Source organism: Condylura cristata, unplaced genomic scaffold (genome assembly GCF_000260355.1).
Source record: "Condylura cristata isolate star-nosed mole 26May11 unplaced genomic scaffold, ConCri1.0 scaffold00006, whole genome shotgun sequence".
Classification (NCBI taxonomy): domain Eukaryota; kingdom Metazoa; phylum Chordata; class Mammalia; order Eulipotyphla; family Talpidae; genus Condylura; species Condylura cristata.
This window is the reverse complement of record NW_004567107.1, coordinates 26,274,456-26,299,373: the sequence shown is the minus strand read 5'-3', so window position 1 is coordinate 26,299,373 and position 24,918 is coordinate 26,274,456. Positions and strand designations below refer to the sequence as shown.

Genomic DNA, 24,918 nt, shown 5'->3' with positions numbered 1-24,918 from the left:
TCTTAATCACATCTTAGTGCCCAAAACTTCTAACCTGAAAAGAAAAAAAGAGAGAGAAAACTTTGTTACTGGCTTTCTGACAATGGCAGGGAGTGTGTTAAACCAGTGTAAAATTCAATTAAACTGTCTAGCCAGGTTTTTGAAGCTGAAATGCAGACCCTTTCTGTTAAGCTTCTTATTTTCCTGTGACCGACACCGGTGGATGCTGGGTTATGCCAAAACCAACAGGCTGTAAAGTACCTTGTTTCATGCTCCCAGCTGATCAATATTTTTATTTTCCAGGCTTGCCCAGAAATCTGGAGGCAGTATCACCTAACGGTGAGTAGAAACACCTTTTTTATTTTCCCCAAGACCTAGCCTATTTACCCTTCTCTGAACTGCTGACCATAAAATATAGACAAGCATCTTCTGCTGGAAGATAATAAACATCTGAAGAGTTTTTACACTGAGAAGGCAATAATATACTTTTTCTCTTCTCCCCTGCCCACTATCCTATTCTTTCTTTAGCTTCCTGTTCTTAGGACATTTTCATTGTTTATTACTCACATCATTAATTATTACATCATGATATCTCAGTATTCCCAGACTACAGTCATTAAATCAAAGGGGAAAAGTATGTTAGGCGTCATAAAAATAATAGTAATTCACTGTCTTTAAAATGTTGTACTGTCTGTAGTACACAAGCATACAGTCCACAAGATCCTCCATTATCAATTTTCTCACTTTCCTGAATGATTTACATATTTTTAATGAAACTAGAAAAGCTTAGTGTTATATTTCTTATAGAGCAATTATTGTCATGTCCTTAAGCCCTTCTTGACTTGTTCAAAGTATATAAATATCTGTTTAATACCATTCAGGTTATTCAACCCTCTGGTTTTCTTTTATTCTGATTTTAGGCCAAGTGGAAGGAGAAAACATAGTTTGCTATGGAAATCAGCTCACTAATGCACAATATCATGGAGTCAGCTTATTTTCAGTAATGCAACACAGTCCTACTAGTCATTTCTTTTAATTATTAAGTGTGTTGGCTGAGCAAGAGACAACAATAAAAATTACTCTTAACTATACATTTATATAATGAATAAAAAGTGATTCCTTAAGGTTTAAGATATTAGGAAGGTTTTTTCCTTAAGAAAAGTAGTAAAAATAAAAAGTACACAATTTTCCAAAACATGTCTTCTTACTCGTTTCCTCTTTTAAGAATAAAAAGTAAACAAAGAAGTAGAGTTAAATTTAATAATAGTTTATCACAGGCCCAAGAAGCTAGGAGTAATATCAGATGGTTTGTTTCACAAGATTCTTAATAAAAACCTGTAATTTCTCATCTATCCCTCAAGTCCCATACTGGATTTTGTTAAAATCTTTAGTGTTATACCAAAAAGACAGAAATATTTGCATTTATGTATATCTTACACAATATGTTATAGATGTAACTCATACATAGATACGTTAAGTTTGTGCCTGTGTTACAATGCTTTTATCCTAACTAGAAGAATTTAATCCTAATCCTTAGAGTATAAACCTGATTGGAATCCAATCATATATTTTACTTTCCTAGATCCCAGTTACTCTTTGTACTATCCAGCACTTTTTTCTTTAAAACAAGTCACATTAAATGATATAAATTGCACTTCTTTTTCCTTTCCCCCTAAGTTAGAGAATTATAACCTTGAAAACTTGAAGTGTGAGAACTATTTAAGTGCTGTTTCATATCAAGGCTATTCCTTTCATTATTTGCAACTACTATTATATAGCACTATTAAAGAAGGATAAATGTTGGTTATTTAATATAGAAGAAATAGCTGAAGACTTGTTGAAAATTACAGCTTTAGGAAAACAAATTGTAAATGTAAAAAGAAGAGTTAGAAATAAATAAACCGAAACAAAATGAATTTGCCTTTTGAGGAATTAGAATATATTCTATCAAGAGGTATAACAAAATCATTCTGAAAAATCTCTCAATCTAGAATCCTGATTAATTTTCCAAAATAATATTAAAATGACTACCACAATTAGTATTTATCAGTTAAGAATTAGTTCACCATTCTAAATTTGTATATTCATAGACAGGTATACATATATGTCAGTCCACTCAAAATAATTATGTGTATTGGCAATATCCTAATGTGTACAATTAAGCAATACTTAATCTTGAATAAAGGGAAGATACATGCTCAGTTTAGTCATCTTCAGCTCTTTTACTAGGCGATGGACTGCCATCTATTGACTCACAGTAGCCCTCACACGTGAATGTGGCGTCAGTCCGAGCAGTGACCAAGTAAGGAAGCCCAGGTTAAAACTGCTACTTTATAGTCACTGAAACCAGTACTCGCAAAACTGGGGAAATTTCTACACTTAATTATTGAGTAATTTTTATTCTAACCAAAAAGTATTCATTTCTACCTAAAATGAGCTATACTTTGGGGGTTGGGGAGGCATGGAGATTCATCCAGTTGGAGAATGTTTACATTTGAAAACTTTTCCATTACTATGACTGCCTCCCAATCAATAAGACTAGCAGGTCATTTATAGAACAACATGAAATTTAGCAAACTACATTTTAAAGTCCACTACAATACAAGAACCATTTTCTTATTTTTAAAAAATGGCTTTAGGATGAACAAAATACTGAGTCTCATGCACATAGGAAAGGTGGAGAATATGAATGGACTTACCAAAATATTCCACATCAGAAATTCCTTAAAATATATTCTGAAGCACGAAGAATATTGCAGAAGGATATGTTCACTTTTTTTAGCAATTTCATGAGAGACCAAGTGAAAATTCCTTAACAGTTTATGTCTGGATAGAATAACTTCTTAACCAAACTTGCCTATACTTCACTATATTAATAAAAACTAAGATCATCATTTTCTAGGGTAAATGCTAATAAAACTCTAAGACATTATATGAAATCTATCTAGATTCTATCTAAATATCTAGGTGTTAGATCATATGTATCTATACATTATGACAATTATCCGGCCATGTCTTTTTCCTGATATACTTAATGACTGTAAAATCATCTAACTTAATGACTTTCAGTTATCAGTTTGAAGATCTGCATGGAAATAATTTATTTTTATTTATTTATCATCATTTGATTTTTTATTTTAAATATTTATTTACATGATTGTTTAGCGTTAAATAATTTCCCCAAATCACTTATGTATTTACCTAATTAAAAGTGCTTAGGAAGTTTTTTTAAGTTTTTAATTGTATAACACTTCTTATATTTTAATTTGTTACATTTTCAGATTTTTGGTAAAGCCTGATTTTGAATTTTCTTTTCATCTCCAGATAATTCATTCTAGATAAAAATTTCCCTCTTTATTCAAGAAAGAAAGTCCCTCCTCCACCCCCTGTCATTTCTAGTCTCATTTATATTAAAAAATACTAGGTCAAATGGCCACCAACAGAGTTTTACAATCAACAGAATTTTTAACTAGTAGAAGCTATAATTTGACATGCTTTGGACATTTTGTTAATCTTGTTTTTAATCCACTTGTTTAAAACAACTGGGAAGTTTGCTGTTTGGGGGGCTGCATATGTTAAGAACGGAAAGGGACAATACATCTTTTATGTTTAATTTTGCCTTTGGATTTCTTTGTGTGCATTGTTAAAATATGTTACAACCTCTACTACCTTTAACAAAATATTTTAAAGCAAGAAGCAAATGTTACCTTCTTGGAAGGATTACATTTTAAGTGTATTTAATTTCTTTCTATTTAACATTTGCAATAGCCAAAATTTATACTTCTGTCAGAAAAATAGAGAATAGTCGTTTCCTTTCTTTCCCTCCTAGTCTAGAAAAGCCCTGTGGCCAGAGTTTACTAGTAATCAAGAGTAGTCTTACCTGAACTAGCTGAAAGGATGAGGTGTCTTCTGGACCGTAATTAACAGTTACCATTTGACTTGGCCACACACTTTTCGCTCCTCACCCAGAAACATTAATTTACAATGTGTTTTCTATATTTTCATAGTGTGAAAATGAGTTTTCCAGTAAATGAGAATGGTACCATACCACAGAGTAGTTATCCTTTGGTGTCAACAGATTTAAATTTAACTTCAGAACTATGTAGTAAATGAAGGAAATAAGAAAGTGGATTATTGTGTAAGACTTCACAAAATGCAATCCTGTCATTGAGATGTAGCAATTTTCTAACTGCCTGATTTTAAAATGGATTTTTTTTTAAATAAAATGAGAAAAAGTTTCAAAAATTCAACCTCAAACCTTACATTGATAGATGTTGGGAATCCTGAATGTCTTTCTGAGGGTTTCTTGGCTACATAAGCAGAACCGCAAAACCCACAAGAACTCTGTTCACAACGTGGATATCAAGTTATATGACTTTCTTTTTTTCGTTTGTGTGTTTGTGTGTGTGTTTTGAAGAAAACAGTATACATTGTATTTTAAAATATTAAACAACTCCAAAGTAGACTGAAAACCACCACATACTTTATTTTAGAAGTATTTAAGTCAGTTTTTTCTTAAAACCATTTTTTAAATCTAGGCATACAGGTTAAAGTGAACTGACATTTTATAGGCTCTTTTCCAGTAAGCTCTTATTTTGGTAGTAATTCACTTCACCAACTTCCTCAAGAACCAAGAAGACTCTTGTTTAAATTTTAGTTTTTTCTTCCATATCTGCCATCACTATTTCAATGTTTTAGCTAAGTGTTATTTGATACACAATTGAGCTATTATCTCTGTTAAGTTTTCAGAGTTCTAGATTTCACTAAATTTGCCCTTAATGCTGAAGTGACTATTAGTGCTCTGATAATTCAGAAAGCACATAGCTATTTTGTAGTTCTTAGGGGCATCTTTTCTGTGAGAATGCTACAGAATTTATCAGGCTGCTTTTTGTTTCCAGTTAGTTGGTGGCTGTAATTTTCTGAGTAAGCATTGATGACTTTGTAGGACTATCAATGCTACCAAAGCTTGAAAATACATGTGGACAGTGCCCAAAAATGTTTAAGACTTTTCAAATGGAAAATATAAAATACTTTCATATTTATATAACTACCTTGTTCTCAAGGAATTTAGTGTCAGTACTTTGCTAGTAATTTTTTACTGTATCTTATCATGTTTTTAATTTTGTATTAAAGATAATTAGTGCATTTACAAAATAGGTCAACTGATGTTTTTCTTAATCTTTATATCACTGGCCTATTGGTCCACATTTTGCCAGAACTTATCATTGGAAGCAATTGGAAAATGCAATTTCAAAGTAAATGATACCTAGAATTATCAATCTCAATAAATGAGATTCACTTAAAAATAAATACAATTTGCCAAATCATAAAAAAGCAATTTTCTAAAGCTTCTGTAAGGGAAAAGGGGAAAAGTGAACATTGTGAATTATAAATGCATATGTTATTTTTCTTTTCACAACCTTTCCTCAGATATTCCCCAGACACACTTATTTTTGAAGGGGAGAATAAAATTATTTAGATTAGGATGTAATTTACTATTTATTAAAACACGTGAGATAATCTTAATAGTTCCTACTTTCCAAAGAAGTATGAAGTGGCATTCTTTTTAGAGAGAATTCCCAACTTAGTTGATTTTCAGTATTTTAAGGCAAATATTAATTTGTTTTAATTGGGAAATCAGTGTGACATATTTTGAGGGTTTTCTTTGCATTAATATATTTAAGCAATATCATAGTGTTTTATGGCTGTTTCTAATGTAGATTAAAGTATTTTACATAATCAAGCAATGAAAAGTGTGCAGCCCTCACAATTTAGAAAAAATTAGTGTTTTGTCCTCGAAACAGCTGTGTGTTACCATCTTCTAAATAGCTCTAATGTTGCTGTGATTTCTGTTCATTTTTTAGGTGGTACATGTTGCTCAGTAGCAACCTAATTGAATCTGCCGCCGTATTATAAACAGTAACTTCCTTTCTTCTTCTGACAAAAAAAAGACCCTGCGCATTTTTTGTCTGCCTCTCAGTGTCTGGGGGCAAGTCTTAGGACTTAGAGATTTACTTGTAGAGTTCAAGTTTTACTTCTTTTGGAAAAATGTAAAGAAATACTTGTGGCCTTCATTTTTTTTACTGTTTTTACAAATGAGGATAATAAACATTACATTGAGGATAATAAACATTACATTGTTACATTTTTATTTTTTCACTTTTTACTATTTTCTCTCTTTCTTAGGTATTTATACCTTTATTTACAAAGGAATTATACTCAGTTATTGTAGGAGTAATTTCTTGATATTTGAATTTTATGGTAATTCCATTTCTTAGTAGTTATGAACTTAATATCTACTACATATTTCTAAGTCATTAATAAATTATAGTATGAAAATCTGAAATGTTGAGTGCTGCCTACTCTTTAGCATGTCGACTATATATAGTCGAGTAGTGTATTATGTAATTTTAGCATGTCCCAGTGGTTATTCTGCAGGTGTTTTCTGAACAGGTGATTCATGTCATTCCCTAAATAAATGTATTCCAGGTGATTGAGCTTGTTGTAATCTCTGGACATTTCAGTCGAGAATAAATTAGATGAAATATACTGGACCAATGAAATTTATTTTAAACATTCTTTTTTTAGTCATGCATTTAATGACATGGTAATAATTCCACATAGTAGTAATTCCTACTAGGTTTTAGGTATTTGGAGTCCCTTAGTTACTCACAGTGATGATCATTCACAATCTTCAAGGGTTTTGGTCAGTCATTTGAGTAATCTGCAGGAAATGACTCCTGAAAGGACCCCTTTACCTATTAACATAAGCAGTATCTCTCAACTAGTTGTATTTTCTGTTGTGGTATAAACCTAAGTTGAATAACTTTAAGGTTTTAAATAGCAAAATCTCTTAAATTACTAAAAGCAGATGAATTATTGATGAAATCAGCTTGATTTCAGACTTGAAATTAGTTTGCCATTTAATCTCCATATATGAGAGTCATGAGCATTACATTTTTTTTGTTTTAATACATTTGTGGGTATTTTCTTCTCTTTTGAGTTCAGTATTGTTCCCACAAAACCAACAACTCTAAGCTAGAAATACCAAAAATATTATGTGAAAGAAAATGATAAATGTTTAGAAAACATTTAAATGCCCCAAATTTTTAAAATGTTTGGAAATAAAATAGACCTTTACTTTAATTATTCATAGTATTCCAATACTTTAAACATCCCAAATTTTTTAAATATGCTTGGAAACAAAATAGACCTTCACTTTAATTATTGATAGTATACCAATACACTAGTAGATCACATTGCAGAAACAAGAATTGTTCAATGAGAATATTCAGAAATCTGCATTAGCATTATAAAAAAAATGCACAAGTATGTAACAATTGATAGTAAAATTACTCCACTCTTTTCATTCCCTTTTTCAAAAATCGCATTGAAGTGAATCTATTAGATAGATTCTATAAGATCATTTTATACTTTCAGAAAATTCCCATGTCTGTAAACACCTATTTTGCATAAAAAGTGTTCCTTTACACATATTTGTGGGTTGCCCCACATATCTTTTTGAGTTAGGGGAACTGAGGTCTGGATCATTTCTTGGCCTTTTTTATTCAGTGAAATCTTAATTTTCTCTTTCTTGAATCTCTCACACTTCCCTTTGTTTACAATTGTACCGTAGTTCCTCGTCATTTTACTGAAGTCCTTCAGTAAACATGCTAGAAAATTTGACTGAAAGGACAGATGTATTTCTGAGGAAATAACTAGGGAATTTTTAAATAGGCAAGAAAGAATGCTAGTTCTGGGGTCAGACATTGCTCCAAATTGAGGCTCACTTATTGGATGTGCAAGCCTAATTAAAACATTTAGCTCCAAAAGCCTCCACTTTTGTCATTTGGAACATGGGGGTAGTGCTTTGTAGGGATGATCTGAATATGAATGAGATGATAAATGTAAAGTACCTTAGGACAGTACCTGGCACATAGCCTACTGCAGCACCATTCGATCTTCAGTACAGCAAACTTTAGAGACACCTCACACCTGTAGAGGCAGCCTCTGGACAATTCCCAAACTCAGATTATCCTAATAGCTTTTAGAAAGAACATTGTTTGCCTAAGAGGCTATGCCTGATGAGCTCTTTACTCTGTCTTCTTAAAATGTTGCCTTCCTATAGTTATGAAAAATCCTTAGAAGCAAGTGCTTTTGTTAACAAAATTATTTGCCTCAGTTTTCATTTTCTGATTATTTATGTTTCTCTTTTCTATAAATGTAGGTGAGTAGCTTTTAATTAAATGCAGCAAATTTATTTTAACTTGATTTGCCAAAAAAATACCCAAAACACTATAAATCAAACTTTTGAAAATAGGTCACAAAAGTATTTTGGCTACTTTATCACCTAATGAAAATAACTATATAAAATATAGACCATATAAAGATGTGATTCTATTTTGAAAAATATATATTAACAAATCTGACTCTTAAATTCTCTCCATTGTCATCTGAATATAGTTACTTACCATAAGCAAATGAAATTATACAAATATTTTGCTATCTTTATAAGTAATGAGACTAAAGAAATTGAATAATTCTCTTACATACCGATTAAAATACTTTTCACTTATGCTGATCAGATGAGGAGTGCGTCACAATAGCATATCAAATTTTTGTACTTAAGGAAAAACTGTTTCATGCCTTCACATAACTAATGCCAGAAACCAGCCTGATTTCACAGTAAAATGCAGAGTATTAAGAGCTTGGCCAGTTGTATTGCAGAGTCCTACTTACATTCTAGTAAAGGTCCAGCAAAACAATTTTTTAAGCTCTTTCAATGCACATGATTTGTGCATGTTCAAAGAACATTCCTATACTATGTTCTTATTTTAAGATGAGCAGGATCTAAGATAGACATATTGTAAAAGTAAAAAGAGCATCACTGTCCTCCTCAAATAGGTCCTTACAGCTGTGGAATTCCTTGCTTTTGTAACTGATGGTTAGAGTTTTTCAGTAGAATAAGCAGGCTTGGGATGTGCGGAGGGGGAGTGCTGTGTATTGTAAGTCATGTGGAGTTATGGTAAAAATGAGGATCTTGGGGTTTATTTGGATCCCCTGTGTATTAGCAAACAAATATAATAGAGCTGTGGTTCTATTCGGTGATGGTTTATGTGCAATTGTGTGCACAATATAGAAGCAGATTTGAATATGTTAAGCACTTCTTATGGTCAGAAGATATGTATTTAGTGTGGTTTCTGTGCTTGAGAGTCTACCCCAGTAAACATTCAGATAAAATGTTCATGATTTCACACATGTATGTTCTTTCCTGTCCCTTCCCCCCACATCCTGTCTCCATGCCCTCGTCATCCCTCCACCCTGCATCAAAGCTTGTGGTCCCTTTCCATCCATGTACTAAAAGCTTCTTTGTAAACCAGGCCATTTGTCCATCATTGTTTGGGGTCCAAACAGTGGTAAGATACCCTGTCACTGATCCCGCGTGCTATGAATGGCAGCTTCTCTCCGGACAATTGGCGGAGGGGCCGAGAAATATTCCTGAGAGGATTATTTAACCTTTCAATTTAGAGGGCACAAAGCCTGGCTGATTAATGAACTTTCTGATGGGTGCCGATAAGCGGATCTATTTCTTTATTTCCCCTAAAAGTGATTCCCTTTCCTGTCCATATTACTATAATCTTAAACATAAAATGTGGCAAATAGATTAAAAAACAGCACTAAAGAGTTTATCTGGCTGGCAAACTGAAGGAGCTAAATTAAAATTGGTAATGACAGCAGTGGCTCGGCCTCATATATGGTTTATAAATGCACTGTGTATTTTGAAGAGACTTATTCTCCAGCGCGCCTGGTAATGACTGCTTTTGGTGCACAGTCTGGGCTGGCTTCTGTTATCCCCACCCCACCCCACCCCCCCAAAAAAAATGAGTTGTGTTATCTGGATGGCTGCAGACACATACGCATCCCCTTTCTCACTGCATGGGCAGACAAGGTCGATAGCATTACAAGGTATTTGTGGCAGTGCTTGTTTCAGTTTTCAGAGCTGCCAGTTTCCAGGCGGATTTGAATTACAAAAGAAGAAGCTGGCATGAAAATTGAAAGGTTTTATCGGCTGGTCTGAAGCCTCATAGCACATTGCTTATTTATGCAGTCCATTTGCACCAGGAAATATAAAAAGGAAATACATTTTTAAAATAAGGCCATAAAGACCCAGATATGTTTAAGATGGCAAATAAAATATAGATACCTATAATATCTTTCCAGGAAACGATTTTCACTTAATGTTGCACATTACTTCAGAAGAGCATTTATGTTGCTGTCATAAATTTGTGCGTTTGTGTCACTATGTAGGTAGTCTCTGGGGATTAAGAAAGAAGCCTTTGCTAACTTACTTTAAAATTAAAATAGACGGAGGGATAGCTCTGCAGTTTGAGAGCTACATTGGAAATATTTAAATAGGGTGGTAAATTAAACTTAAACTAACATTTTTGCATTCCCTGTAAAATTAGCTATGGCCCAGTGAATAAATGCCACTACCTTTGGAGAAAATTGGGATGCTTTTTAAGCCATGAAGATTTGGAGCATTCAGGGAGTGAATTACTGTGATCCTTTCTGTCTTGCATATGTTCATTGTTCTCTGCTTACTGAGTTTTTTCTATTTTTGTTATTAGGGTTTTGGGGAGGGAAGGACAGTCTCTAGAACAATTAAAATAAAAAATGATTAAGTTTTTTAGCTTCTTTTTATAAAACTTGTGCTTCATGTATTTTAGTTTTCAAACATACTGCCTTTTAGATTTTGCCTAGCACTTAATGCAAGTCTATAATCTTTTGGGAATTAAGCCAGCAATTTAGGCCTATATAGAATACTTAAAATAGTATTGACCTTCTGAAAAAGAGACACATGCAATTTCCTAATACTCTTGGTTACATAAGTGAAGATACAAGTCTACAAACACATTACTGCAAGGCCTTAATATTTAGTGGTCTTAACTCTAGTCATTTGCAACCTCCAACCCATTGGTTTGTTTAACTTACAAGTATTCAAAAGGAGGGTCAGGAAGAAGTTACATATATATAAGAAATATCCAATCAGAAACACAAAATACCCTTTATTGTGCTGCAGTCCAAATGAACACTATTTTAGAATCCATTTTCCAATAAAGTAAATTACTCTCAGCTAAACCATGAGAGAGGCAATTTTTTGCAATTTTCGTTTTTACCAGTGTTTGGTGCCTTTCTCATGTTTTCATGACCTGGACTAATTACTTCATGTAGTTTTTTTTTTAACAGAGAAAATATCAAAAGCATACACGTTTGCTGCATGCTAATGATGTGCTGTACATTTTTTCATGAATTTTCATAAGGATTTTTTTCTACGTAGCATGTGTGGCTTAATGATGTAATCACCCGATAGACTAGGAAATGCTCCAAAGGAGACGTTCCGGTCTGTTGTGTACATAATACATGTTTCAAAAATCTGCCTAATTAAGGAATTACCCGACGGATTGGGAGTCTGTCGGTTACATGGCATACTTGTTTTTTTTTTTTTAAACACATAAAAAACATAGGTAAATCATTATATACAGTGCTTTTAATGGCATTTTTCAGATATAGGGAAAACTAGCGGTAATGTCCACTGGAATACAACTGTCTGTTTTTAACTGACAAAAATATTAAAAGCTTTAAAAATTTCATAAAAGAAGCTTTGTTTTAGGATAATTTCAAAGTCTTTAGCTGGGAGAAGGAAATTGCCCCAATGCCCCCTCAAAGGGAAGTGATGCTGTTAATATTTGCCAGAATGCTGCACAAATAGAAGGCCTAATCCAAAACCATGTTTGCCACAGATCAGGAGGTCAGGTCCCCAGGTGGGGGGAACCCACCCCAGAAAAACTTGTAAACGGAGGCCAGGGCCCCATCCTGTGTTGTCTTGGGTCATCTGGGGCCTTCAATTTTTTTTCTCACAGACACAGCTTTAGTTCAGTTCACTGCGAAACTGTTTGCCCAATTTTTAAATTTCTCCCTTTGATTCCTTTGGACCCCAGGTGTGATTTTTCTTGAGGCTGTGCCAGTTGCATTTCTGTTGGCATTTATATTGTAAACTGTGCCAAAGGAAGGGGGGGCATCCATTCTTTAATCCTTGCCTGCTCTTTATAAAACTAATTAAAATACTTAGGATGTTCTAGCTCATCTCAAGTAGGCAATAAAAACAGTGTATTTAAGTTGGAAAGATATAGGTTTTAAATTTACAGTTTTGTTCAGCTTGAATGTCAAATTCATACCATTAGGTCACTTCAACTAATGGGCTTTGACTATGATAGAAGCTTGAGAAGTCCTATTTAATAACTTGGGTTGGAATTTTTGAATGCAAAAATATTGGGGGGAGGCGTGGGCTAATAGCAAGCTTATTGAAAGAATAAATTGATTTGGAAATATTTTTGAAAGAATAAGACGGTTCTGAAGCATACCCATTTATGAGGTATACGTACAAATGTGACTTGTTTGGAAAGACTGGAGCGCACCTCAGTACTTTACTCAGTGTTACATGTGGTTGTGAATACATTTACCTCAAGTGTTTAGTATATTTGCTTTTTAATATATATTCAAGTAACATTGATTAGTAAATAAACACATATGGTCTAGTCTTTACACATGTTTAATTATAAAAGTAAGTCCATATTGCATTCCCAAGAGTAAAAAATTCCCCTTAATTAGTGAAATTGATTGCCTATCTTGTATAGTAAAGAGCTTCAACTAAAAGTAAGCCCTCATTGGATCAAAGTCAGTTTAGATAAGGGTAGCTGAAGGTCACAGAGGGAGATGCCCAGCGAGTTCATTTGCATAAAAAATTACTCTTAGAAATGGGGCGCTGGGGCTGCACTGGCGTTTTTTGATCTCTTGGCCTTTGTCATGGAGATTCCTAGTAGTGAAGGGGGTAAGGCCAGTGTCCCAGATAATGATTAACTGTTTTAATGGCATTCATTCATTCATTCCGCACTAACTACTCATGCAGAAAAAAGGGTTATGTAAAATGACATTAGAAGAAAATCATTTGTAATCGTTGCATCGGGCTGCACTTTGAGGAGACATTAGGAGTAAATCCGTGGCGTGGTAGGCTTATGCTTTATCTTCTGATATTTACTGAGTTTACTGGTGCATGAAAAGCTTTCAGCAAGAATAGCAGATGGGATGGACCTTTCATAGGTAATGCTATCTACCAGGTTATTACTTCTATATATTGATAGTAAAGTAATCTCCAAGATATCACCCTACAAATATAGATTATTTAAATATCTATAACAAAAAAAAAAAAACCTGGTTTTATAAATAGTTCACTTGGTACCCATTGGATCAAAGTCTTAAAATGAATTTTTAACTTAAAAAAGTTTTTAAAAACTACATTCATTCCTTTGCATTTAACTTTTTGTCCTCAGCACAGAAATGTATATAGCAGAACCTGGAACTTAGAACTAATCGGTTGACACATTCTACTTTAAATTGGACCCTTACTGTTAATTAAAAATAAAGACATGCTCTAAGGCAGAAGTATTGAATCACATATTTAAATTTCCAGCACTTTAAATAGCTGTAAGATTTTTGTTCGATCACAGTATGAAAACTTGTCCACGGGAAATCATTATTGAGTTTTCAGTACTGTATTCTAACACAGAAATGTTCTCTAATTAGGTAAGATCTAGGCTGATTTCATTCCTATTAAAGCCCTCGTACACGATAGTTTATTAAAATGAAAGTATGTAGATAGCGTTTGTCATGTCATTTACTAATTAATTATTGTGAAACAGTTTAGAATTTCATAGCACAATATAAATACTGTTGCTATTTTTATTAGTAATAATGGAAGTTTTTAACTAGTGACATTATTCAGATGACTGAGCATCCAAATGTTTGCACTTCATCCAGGGGCATAAATGAACATTGAGGCTAAATTTAAAGCTTTTTGAATGAGATTACTTTCAAAGTAAAATAACTGTCAACATGGAACATGCTTTCAAAATCTTGATTAAGAAGGATCTCTTTATCCCTGGCACCAAAAAACTGAGTTTCCATTCTCTTTGCATTACTAATTCTTTTTTGATTCTTCTAGAATATGTACCACCACTGTCAAAGTGAAGTTGTAATTTTTTTAAAATAAATCAAGGCATAATTTTATAGGTTGTTCCTTACTGACATAAAATATTGAAATAGGTTCCCAAAGTATCTAGGTATTAATAATAATCTAAAAGTATTGAATGATTATTGTGCGCTGTGTGCCTTCCACAGGCGTTGCCTTATTATTCACTCATCCATCAGTATTTACTGAACTCCTGCTATATGCCTGGCCCTGTGCTCGGGTCTGTGGGGAAGCAGTGAACCAAAGACAAAAATTCCTATCTCCGTAGAGCTTACATTCTCCTTGCCTGTAGGGATAGACAAACAAAAGTAAAATATATAGTATGTCAAGTACAGTGAGTGCCACAGAGCTTTAAAAAAAAAGTGTTTCTTTTTTCCAAAGGCTATGAAACAAGATAGGGAATGCCATTGGAAAGAGTAACGGTTTTAAATAGAGTGGTCAGGAAGGCTTTACTATGATGACATTTGAGCCAACACTTTACGGAGGTGAAGGAGCCACCATGTTTATACAATAAATTAGTGTATGCAAAACTCTGAGGTGATGATTTACCTGGAGTATTTGTAGAATGATGAAAAGTGCTGTAGGTATGAAAGGATTGCTAGAGGAAAAATGGTAGAATAGTAAGATGGTGGGGGAGGCAAATTGTGGGCCTTTGTAAAGATTTTTACTTTTATTCAGAGTGAGATAGAAGCTACTGGAGAGTTTTGAGCTGATATGTGATATAATCTGATTTACATGCTGAAAGCATCTGTGTTGAAAATATACTGGGTTCAAGGTTAGAAGCTTAGAGACCAGATAGGAGGCTCTTGCAATGATTAGAATCAGAGGTAACAGGTCAGACCAGGAAAGAAGTGGTGAAATAGAACAAAGTAGATGTATTTTGAAAATAGAAACTTTGGTCATGAAATGTGTATGAAAGACAAGTCAAGTTTGTTGATTTGTGGCTGAAACAACTATTAGGATAGAATTGGAGAAGGTAATGGGAGGGTATATTTGGGGAATGGGAACTTGATTTTAACTTATAAATCTGAGATACTTGTTAAACATTTTGGTAGAGATCTAGGAGTCAAATATAGGAATTGTAGAGTGGCCAGTTACGAGATTAGATGAGAGTACCGAAGGAGACATTAAGCAGAGAAGGAAGGTTTGTCAGCTGACTGAGGCCTGGAGTGGAGTGGGAGGGCACAGAAATGGCTAAGAGGCAGCAAAGAAAACTGGAAAAGAAGCAGCCAGTGAGGTAGAAGAAAAGCAGAACAGTGTGTCATTGAGAGGTTAAGCGGGGAAAGGCTTTCAAGGAAGAGGTGTTTACTTGGTCAAGTTTCACTGGTAGGTATTGAAAGAGGAATGTGTTTCACATATGCCTCACAGTAGTGTTATGAGGGAGCACCGTGACATGATCCCCATTTACAGAATTGAGGCTAAGATAAGTGACTTGACAAGAGTCAGAGATAGAACATAAGCCCAGGGTACAATGGATAACTGAATTTTGCAGTCTCTGGTCTTTGGATGATTTAGTTTTGTTCTTGATCGCCCAGTCCTTGAAATCCCTTCCTTCTGTACTTTGAAGTGGGCAAACATGTGTGTACTGCATTGTGTGTGTGCTCATACATACATAGGTACTCGCGTGCATGTGCTGGCATGTACTTCACCAATCCCCACGAGAACCCAAGAAATGGGTTGCCCATAAAGCTCTTAACACTCAGGAAAGGAACTGAGTGAGTTACGGAAATAAGAGGCAGACTTTTCATGGTAATTTTTAGTATCTTTTGAATTTGGTGTCACATACACTGAAAAATAGGCATTTCGTTGAAAATATTTACTTTTTAAGCACTAAAAAAGAAGCTTGTCTAAGATTCTCTCATAACTAGACATGACTGATTCTTTCAGACTTTTTGTCCTAACAGCATCTCAGAAAAAGAATTATCTTTATAGAAGATAGGTGTTGGATATGTACTTCTTTCCCTTGATACCTGCCATCCCGGGTGCTTTCAGCTCTTAAGATTTTTACCATATTTTTCTATTTCATCTTAGTTTGGGATTCTCATTTATCTCCTTATTCTTCACAGTATCTCCTGTTTTCTCAGTATCTTACTCTGCCCAGCTCTTTCTCCTGTTTTCAGCTTCTCCATCTCTACTGGCTTTCAGTATTCTCCCTTCTGTTCATATTCTCCTCCAAGTCCCCTCCTGAGTATTGTCCAGCCCTGTTCTGCCTCTTACTAATTCTTCTCAAAACAGTATGTACCTACTATCTCCTTTTCTTCAACTTCCATCTGACTTTTAAAAACACAGAAAAGTATATAAAAACATGTACACAAATTAATAATTGATCAAGAAATGTTCAAGAAATAGACAATTGCAGCTCCCCCCAAAACCTTCTGTGTGCTCTTCTTTCCCCACCGGAAGTAACCAGTCTTCACTTTTGTGTGTAAACTCTCCTTCCCTTGCTCTTCTTTATAGTGCTAGCACCTTTGCTTGTGTCTTCTTCAGCCATCACTGTACTCTTCACAGAATGCAGAATTGTTCTAAGTGAGGTTACCCATGCACAACTGCCGACAGTGTTTCTCAGCTCTGCTCTCATTAGGCCTCCCTGCTCTCTTGACTTTGTTGATCAGTTTATCGAACTTCTTGGAACTGCTCTCTACAACCTGGGACTGTGTTCTCCTGTGGTTCTGGTCCTTTAACCTTCTCTGCCTTCCCTTTATGTGATTTGTGCCCAGGGCTGGGTCCTGAGCTTGCTGCTGTTCTTTTTTTTTTTTTTTTTAATAATAGTTTATTTTTATATCATTTTGTGCCTTTATCCATCTCAGTTGTAATCCCCATGGGCCTCCCATCACCAAAGCGCCCCATGTGCCATCACCTCTTGCTGCTGTTCTTACTGGTTGCAGCCAGCCTACCCCTGCTGGTCATTCCAGCCTCTCTACTACGTTGCCGGCTACTTTCAGATTTATCTTCAGCTCAGTCCCATTCCCTGCCAGAAGGACATCTCCATCTACATACTCAATATCCAGAAATATGTCATCACCCTTCCCTCTGAATTGGCTTCTCCAACTTTCCCCACCACTGCTGAATCAGTTGTCGGCACTACTATTCACTAGTTCACACAAGTTACAAACCTGGAAAGCCTCAGTTCCCTTACTCCCCATGTCTTTTCAGTGATGGAACATGACCATTCTTACTCTCTTCTCATGGATTGCCCAAATCTGTTCCCTTTCCCTGTCCTTGTTACTCTTGTTGAGGCCCTCGTCACCTCATCTGCATTGGCCTTCACTGGCATCTAACTTTCTGCCTTCTAGTCACCCTCCCTGTAGCTACAAGCCAAAGTCATTTTTCCAAAATACAATTCTAACTCTTCTGCACCTGCACTTAAAACTTTAAACTGAGTAAGGCCTGAGCTCTTTACTATAGCTTACAAGGTCCTCCATCTCTTGCTCTGGGTTCTCCAGCCTCATCTTCAACTGTGCCTGTCCCCTAGACTTCATAAACACGTGAGCTCTCTTCAGTTTCCGTTGTTCCTGCTGTCCCCCAGCCTACGATCCTGCCTTTCATTAATGTACACCTACTTCTATGAGAGTAAATTTAAATTTATATATCCAAGGAAGGTCTCTCTGACCTCCTTGACTGATTTGTTAAGTCCAATGGTGAGTCCTCTTTACTGCTCCATTAAAACTTCGTGCACACCTCTGTCACTACCTGTTTATAAATCTGTTGTGTTCTGCCAGCCCACTATTCTTCCCTGTCTGAGTTACCCAACACTGCATTGGGTACAGTGCCAAACAGACTGAGGAGAAAGGAAGGAAAGAAAAGCACACATTGATGCTAGAAATAAAAGAATGATGTTCTTACACATTTTCACTCACAGAATCATCTGAATATGGGGCCTCTACACTAAAGTCTGGGAGGCAGTATTTCCAAGGAATCTCTTATCTGAAAAACAGCTATTTTGAAAAGAATGAAATTTTAATTTTCTTCTAATATTTAATAAAGCCTCACAATATTCATGTTGCAGACCAAACCTGGACCACCCAAAAAACCGAAGACCCCTTCTGGACAATCAGCCTTAGCATATTGCTACAACTGTGGGCAAGAAGGCCATTATGGACACGTAAGTTTCAGTGGCTTTGGGGCATAAAACACCATTATTCAGAGAGTAACTCCTGAAATAGAAATTAGATAAGAGTGTAATTCTGAACACTTGCTTTTTTTTTTACATATATAAATTAACATCCAATTGACATACTTCTCTCACCCTACCAGACTCCCAGGTATGGCAGAGCATCATCTACTGATTGTTTCTAATATGCGTGAACAAGTTAGGCTAAAACAAACCCAACTCATGAAATCATCCAGACACATAATAACACTCAACAGGACAATAGCAGTTCTCATGAGCTTTTATCATTCTAGTGCTTCACCACAGCCACCTCATGGTTTTAGATTTTCTGTGTAGCCCTTCAGTATCTGCACTTTTCCCTGGCATAGTTGTTCTGTAGATTGCCCTCATTCACATGTAAACCCTGACTGTCACCAGTGGGAAGGAAGAGGTGCTGCATCAGCAGCTCTCTGTCCCACAAGGCCCAGATCCCCTGCTCAGCCTGCGTAGTCCCTAGCCCTACCTGAAAGGCCAAGTTTTGTATGTTCTTGATGCTGAGGTGTCAGAGAAAAGCAAACTTTCCTGTGAGTGGGGAAGGGGTCTTTCAGCCAGCTCTCATCCCAAAGCCAGGATGCAATAGGATAGACTCAGAAGCCATCCATTGAGTACAGAAAGCTCGAGGCAGAGGAGGGAAGGTATTAGCATGGGAACCAGCAAGTCTGTGTGAAGAAATGTATCTGCTGCAGTCTCCAGGCAGGCTTCTAACAGCCTAGAAACTGAGATGAACTAATACCACATCAGGTCTGAAGACAGGAGGCGGCTGCAAAGTCCTCAAAGTGAGTCAGGGACTGAGCAGTAAGATGATAGAGTCACCGGTCACAACTTGCATTCTGGCTGCAGCTCTTCTTTGGTGTCCATTTTGAAGCCGGAGCTGTGCAGTGTGGGAGGGAACAGCCTGGAGGATGCTAGACAGAGCCCAGCAGCGGCTCGGGTTCATCTTCCATCTCAGGCAGCAGCAGAATGAAAGAGGGTGGGCTGTAAAAACTAAAATGAGGTTCTGATCTTCAGTCCCAATTTCAGCAGTCTGGTCTCCAGGTTCTTTATCTCCAGACTTACACTTGGGTCATGTGTTCCAAAGAGCAAACCTATAGTGCAGTGATATCAGTGAAGAAACCCTGCAATATATACTTACTTCACTGCTATAGGACTTACACTGAAAACTCCGAGAATACTTCTTTTACAAAATTACTGTCTCCAGGTCTCTTAACTATGTGCATTCCTCCTTGTTGCCAAAATTCAGACGTTGCCAACACTGTTTAGGAAACATAGTCACATAGGCAGTCCACTGCCACACAGATCACGCAGATGTATAATTTATGCTTGCTTACCTCTTTAAAGCAAAGGAATATAATTTTAACATTTATGTTTGTTCAATTAAAGAAAAACAATTATAGTTGAACAAATACTGCTTACTAGTCACTTCTGTTTGCAGAGATAGGAAATACATTGAAAGCACTTGGAATTTATCCCTGAAATCTAGATTGAGATAATTTCTAATTCATAATGAAGCAAATTTGGCAGTCTCATCACTGCCATAGATGAAGAACTCTAGATTATCCACACTAATGAAGAAGATCAGTGGTGTGGCTAATCCAGAATAGTAGATAAATTATATAGCCAACGATCAATTGTCTGTGCTAATGGAGGAGACCAGCGATGTGGATAATCAAAATATAATTTACATTTAGCTTTGGAAAATATTTAAAATACTGTATAGCTCAGTATAGACCTTAGGGGACCCAAACTGGGACAATGCAGATTTAGAAATTCAGCTTCTTCATGTGCAAGGTAACCTGAGGTGGAGATGACATTACGCCTCCCTGACTCCACTCTAGAGTAGGGGAGGGGGGTAGCTGTCAGTAGCTACATAGGAAGGAAGCTACAAAAAGGATGTTGGGCGGGTTGGGAACTGGGGAGGTGGATATTGGAGGAGTATAGCAGTGAATTGAAGGAGTGATTACAGTGTGACCTGGTACTCACAATTTACTTTTAATACTTTATGGTTAGAAACTGTCTGTGTCTACTCAAGCAGCTATCATCATGGGCTTCTAACTTAGAAACAACAGAAATTTCTTTCTCACAGTTACAGAGCTGAGATTTTTCACAATCATGGCACTGGCAAAGGTGTCTGGTGAGGGTCCATATCTTGCTGAGAAAGTTCTGTGAGGCTTCTTTCCTAAGAATACTAGTTCCATACATCAGAACTCCACTCTTATCACCTCATCACCTCCCAAAGCCTTCACCCTCCACTATCACAGTGGAGATTTTGATTTCAGCATAAGAATTTGGGGGGAGTGAGGAAGAACATAAACATTCAGATCCTGGCAGAATCTTAGACTCAAGTCTTTTGTGGAAATGGTCGGACCACTATGGATGATGGTTTAGGAAAGCAGCTCTTTATGTTATCATACTGATTTAATGGAAGGCTAGTAGGAGGCATATACAAGCAAAGGACTAATACAACATTTAAAGACAAGTAAAATAAGCCCTCTAGTAAAGGTGCAAGTAGTGGGGACCACACCACATCCCTGATGGAAAGGAGGCATTTGACAGGGAAAATTGGGAGCGGGGGGCAGATAAGAAGGGTCTCATAGGTTAAAAAAAAAAAAAATACAGTGAGCAAATCAAAGCCTCACATAATAGCATGTAAGCAAGCTGGTGCTGGGCTGACGGCTCCTTCGAGTGTCCCTGCAACACCACATCCTGCACCGCAGTGAGGCGTCAGTGATGTGGGCTCCCCGCTCATTAACATGATCCAGAGTCTTGCAAAAATCTTGTGTGAACAGTGTGACCTTGTGACGTCATAATTTAAAATACAATTTGCAGGAATGTACAGAAAGACGAATGTCTAACCAGACCTTCCCAACATCTCCGTTCATCTATTACTACGATGACAAATATGAAATTCGGGAAAGAGAACAGAGAATAAAACGAAAAGTAAAAGGTGCGTTGTTAGATTTCTTGTTGGATCTTCTTTGCAGTCATTCCTAAATTTCTTTCTTTCTTTTTTTTTTTTTTTTTGCACTGTCTTTGGATAATCAACTTTGGAAGTTACTGTTTGGCACAGAAAATATTTTTAATAATTACAGAAGCTGGCACTTGTTTGATTACCAGCAAGCAAGTACCCACCTCAAGAATCTTGCCTTCCAGCCATATTGTCGTAATTGGCATAGAATGAAAATATATCTTTATAGAGGCTTGCACCTATAACCCCAAAGCATTTACAACAATGTAAACCAGCCTCACTTCAAGAAACATAATTTTTAGAAAAAATGCTTGTGTTATAACCTGTTCACAATAAACATTTTTCTTATATGATGATTTTGGAAAATACTTCTAGGCACATGTAGATGCAGACTTTGTAAAGGTTCCTTTAAGATTTTTCTGTTTGCCGGGTAACTGTTTTTTCCTTTATAAGTTCCTGGTATTGCTCATGGAAAGGGAGGCTTTCCCTGCTGCCTGCTGCCTGGAGCTTCCCCTAGGAGTGGTCTCCTTCAGGCCACCCTACGAGCTGAGCCCTCGGTCCACAGCTGTCCTTCTGTGATTTCTTTTCTTCCGGGTGCTGATGTAGAGTTCTATCTCAACTTACCATCTTACAACTTAAGTTTGTTATCTCTACCCCTGTTCGCTCTTGCCATCTACCTCAATGGTTGACCAGGCTGGTTACTTTTCTTGCTCCTGGGACAAAATGGGCCTTTGTTGTTCAAGTTGGACTTGTTCTCTGTAGCCTTTATTATTTTGTAGACTCTCTCTGATTCCAAGTCCTTTTCAAAATGAAGATACAGAAGGAAACAAGGACTCAGAGGGAGAATAGAGGAATTATTTTCAATTCCTGCATATTTATATTTTACATAAAATTTATTTCAACTATATAGAAATTATAATACATGAAGGTAAACAACTAAATTGGAAAAAATTTTCCTCTCAATTAAAGGACTATGGGTATTTTCTGTGTAATTTTCTTTATACTTTTCTCCGTGTCCCAGGTTTTCCACAGAAACATTTGTAACCTTTATATTCATAGAAAAACAATTTGTCTTCCTTTTTTGCTAATTGTATTGAAAACTCTAGCACCAGTCCACTTAGAGGCTCACTATGACTAACTAGAATTTTTATTTTATGTTGAAATCATAGTAATTGCTTATTTTTGCTGCACATCCTGGAATTCTTTTTTTCTCCCTATGTATACTGGCTTGTATCTTTCCAGGTTCTGGTGAGATGCCCATTTTCAGCCCCCACTACAACCATCTCTCACCTGCCCCTCAGTCACCACCACCAGACACTTAGAGCAAGAGGGCCAAGCCCTGGCAGCTACAGCTTCACATTTGGCTCCGCTGCCGCCACGCACGTGTGTGTGCCACTCTCCAAGCCAGTTAGCTCCCGCTGGAGCTGTAATTTCCTGTCCGGTTTGGCCTCTACTACCAGTACTGTGGCCAGACTTTACCTTCAGAGGGTAATTGAAATGTCACAGGAGACGGTCACGGGCCCTCTTATCCATGTGGCTTCCCCTTAGAGGGCTGTCTCCATTACCACAGGAACTTGACTTGGTCAGACAGGACTTTTCTTCACAAAGCGAATATAATCACGGCTCTCACTGGTCCACGTCTCCAGTCTCTAACCTGGTGCAAGTATTGGATAAGATTAGTGACACCGGACTTCCGAATGTCTTCCCTTTCTAGTGATCAGAAATAATGTACTGCAGCCAGTTGATGGTTGCCTTAGGAAGCACTCTTTTAAATGCCTGCCTCCCCTGTCTGCTAAATGATTAGCCTAGAGAGCTCTGCGTGAATGATCTAGCTACTAAATATGGAAAAATACTTTTGTATTTTCCAGAACTCCAGAGAAATGGGGAGCTTCCCAGACAGTTCAAGAGAACTCATATGGAAGCCCTGGATAAAGGGCCTCACCACGATGAGAGGAAGAGCCACGCCCCATGGAAAAGCAACCGGTGGACTCAAGAAAAGAAGGAAACGCAAAAAGAAGCCAAGGGCAGGAACAGTAGGGAGCGGGAGAAGCGCAGGAAAGCTGACAAGCGTCATGAGGAGGACGAGGACTTTCCTAGGGGTCCAAAAGCCCACCCTTCAAAGTCCGGCACATTCAAACCCCAGAAGCCTCACAAGTCCTTCCGCCGCTCATCACATCACCACAAGCCCAGGGAAGACAAGCTGCCCAAGGAGGGCAAGCGGAGCCAGCCCAAGGGCAAGCAGGGCACCTTGGAGGAGGATGGCAATGATAATTTATTCTTTATCAAGCAGAGGAAGAAAAAGTCTAAGGTGCGGGACAGCTTCTGATTGGGACCCCAGGGGTCCTCAGGCCCCGCGGCAGCCTCTTTGCTGTCTGTGATTACCTGAGTATTCTTCTTCCCAGCCACACCAAAGCTGCTCGCCAGAGAGCCAGGAGCGCTCAGGTCCAGCAGGCCATTAGATAAAAAACAAAGACAAACTCAGACTCGCCTATTCCAGTATATCATTTTTACTCAGAATCTAGGGACAGGAAGACTTAATATTTTAAAGAAAACTTTTTTAAGACTACTTTGAAAAGATAAGTTTGTCAAATGTAATTCATTTGCAGTGTGAGTTTGGAAATGAAATCCTTTCTGGAAGAGAATTTAATGCTAATATGAAATATTCGTCATTCTTTTTCAGCATTACTTTTTTTTTTTTCTTTTTTTTACATTGGAAAGGATAATAACTATCCATCTAAATCCAGCCTTTGTTGTTTCTGAAACCGGTATCAGGATCTTCCTTTGGTGAGAGTATCACAGATTGCAAAATGGAGGTCTCCCCACCGGAGCCCTGAAAAGACAAGGGATTGCTGGCTAAAGCGAAATGCAAGTGAGGCATCGAACCATCACAGATGTCACAAGACAGGTTCCCTGAAATGAGTTGAAAAAGACTCATTAAAGATTTTGATATAATCCCAGCAAAATTATTTTTACCATTTTTGTAGCAAGATTTTTTGTAGAAGATTCCAACAAGACTGTCACTCAGATATGTAGAGATGAAATTGCCCAACTTAAAAAATTGCTTTGTTTTCATGGGTTTTTTTAACTACCACAAAGCTATACAAAATTTTGTACTTGTGTACCTTTTGTATTTATCAAAGCCTAGTGTAGAACAAGAAGAATAAAATGTCTGAACCAGTAAATAAAGTTGCCTGTTTTACAAAAAGGTGATGCAGATTTGGGTGACAGAGGGCAAGCTCTCCAGGAACTGAGGTCAGAGGGCACTTGTGACCCAAGCCCCACTCTGAGCTTCAGTAGAACAGAGTGGAATCAGCTAAGCTATGTCTGGCTGCTTATATTTGTATTTTATTCTGTGCAAAGTACACAAACTGCTGTATAACTTTTGTGTCTTTGGTGGGAGTAAGGGAGATTCTCTCCTCCCTCCTGAATCAGATTGAGTGTCAGCTGGAGGTGCACGGTCTTTCTAGTCTACCACCTTCCCTGCACCCTCCGAGCTCTCAGCTAAGTGCTTGGTTTTATAACCTCAGCTGCGATTATTTGAAACTGAGCTGAGTAATCAGTCTTTTCCCACCCTTGGTGTGGTGACAGCCACTAACGATGGCTCCCCAGAGCAGAGAGCGCTGAGGTAATTGGCATCATTCCCTGAGCCCCGGGGAAAGCATGGTTTATCCATGGGCTGTGACTGCGATCCTAAGCAACTTGTTTCAGAGAAGAAGTGGAACTGCCCTTCTTTAGGGT

At 37.0% G+C, this 24,918-nt stretch overlaps 1 protein-coding gene across 1 annotated transcript in view; it reads left to right on the top strand.

The window, feature by feature from the left end:
- Positions 1 to 24,354, top strand: part of ZCCHC7 (zinc finger, CCHC domain containing 7) — a 43,200-nt gene extending 18,846 nt beyond the window's left edge. The window contains exons 5-8 of the mRNA XM_012721242.1: positions 283 to 318; positions 18,072 to 18,167; positions 21,042 to 21,159; positions 23,049 to 24,354. Of these exons, the coding sequence (XP_012576696.1) occupies positions 283 to 318; positions 18,072 to 18,167; positions 21,042 to 21,159; positions 23,049 to 23,506 (708 nt within the window). The 3' untranslated portion in view covers positions 23,507 to 24,354. The remainder of the gene's footprint in view (positions 1 to 282; positions 319 to 18,071; positions 18,168 to 21,041; positions 21,160 to 23,048) is intronic.
- The last annotated feature ends 564 nt before the right edge of the window (positions 24,355 to 24,918 follow it).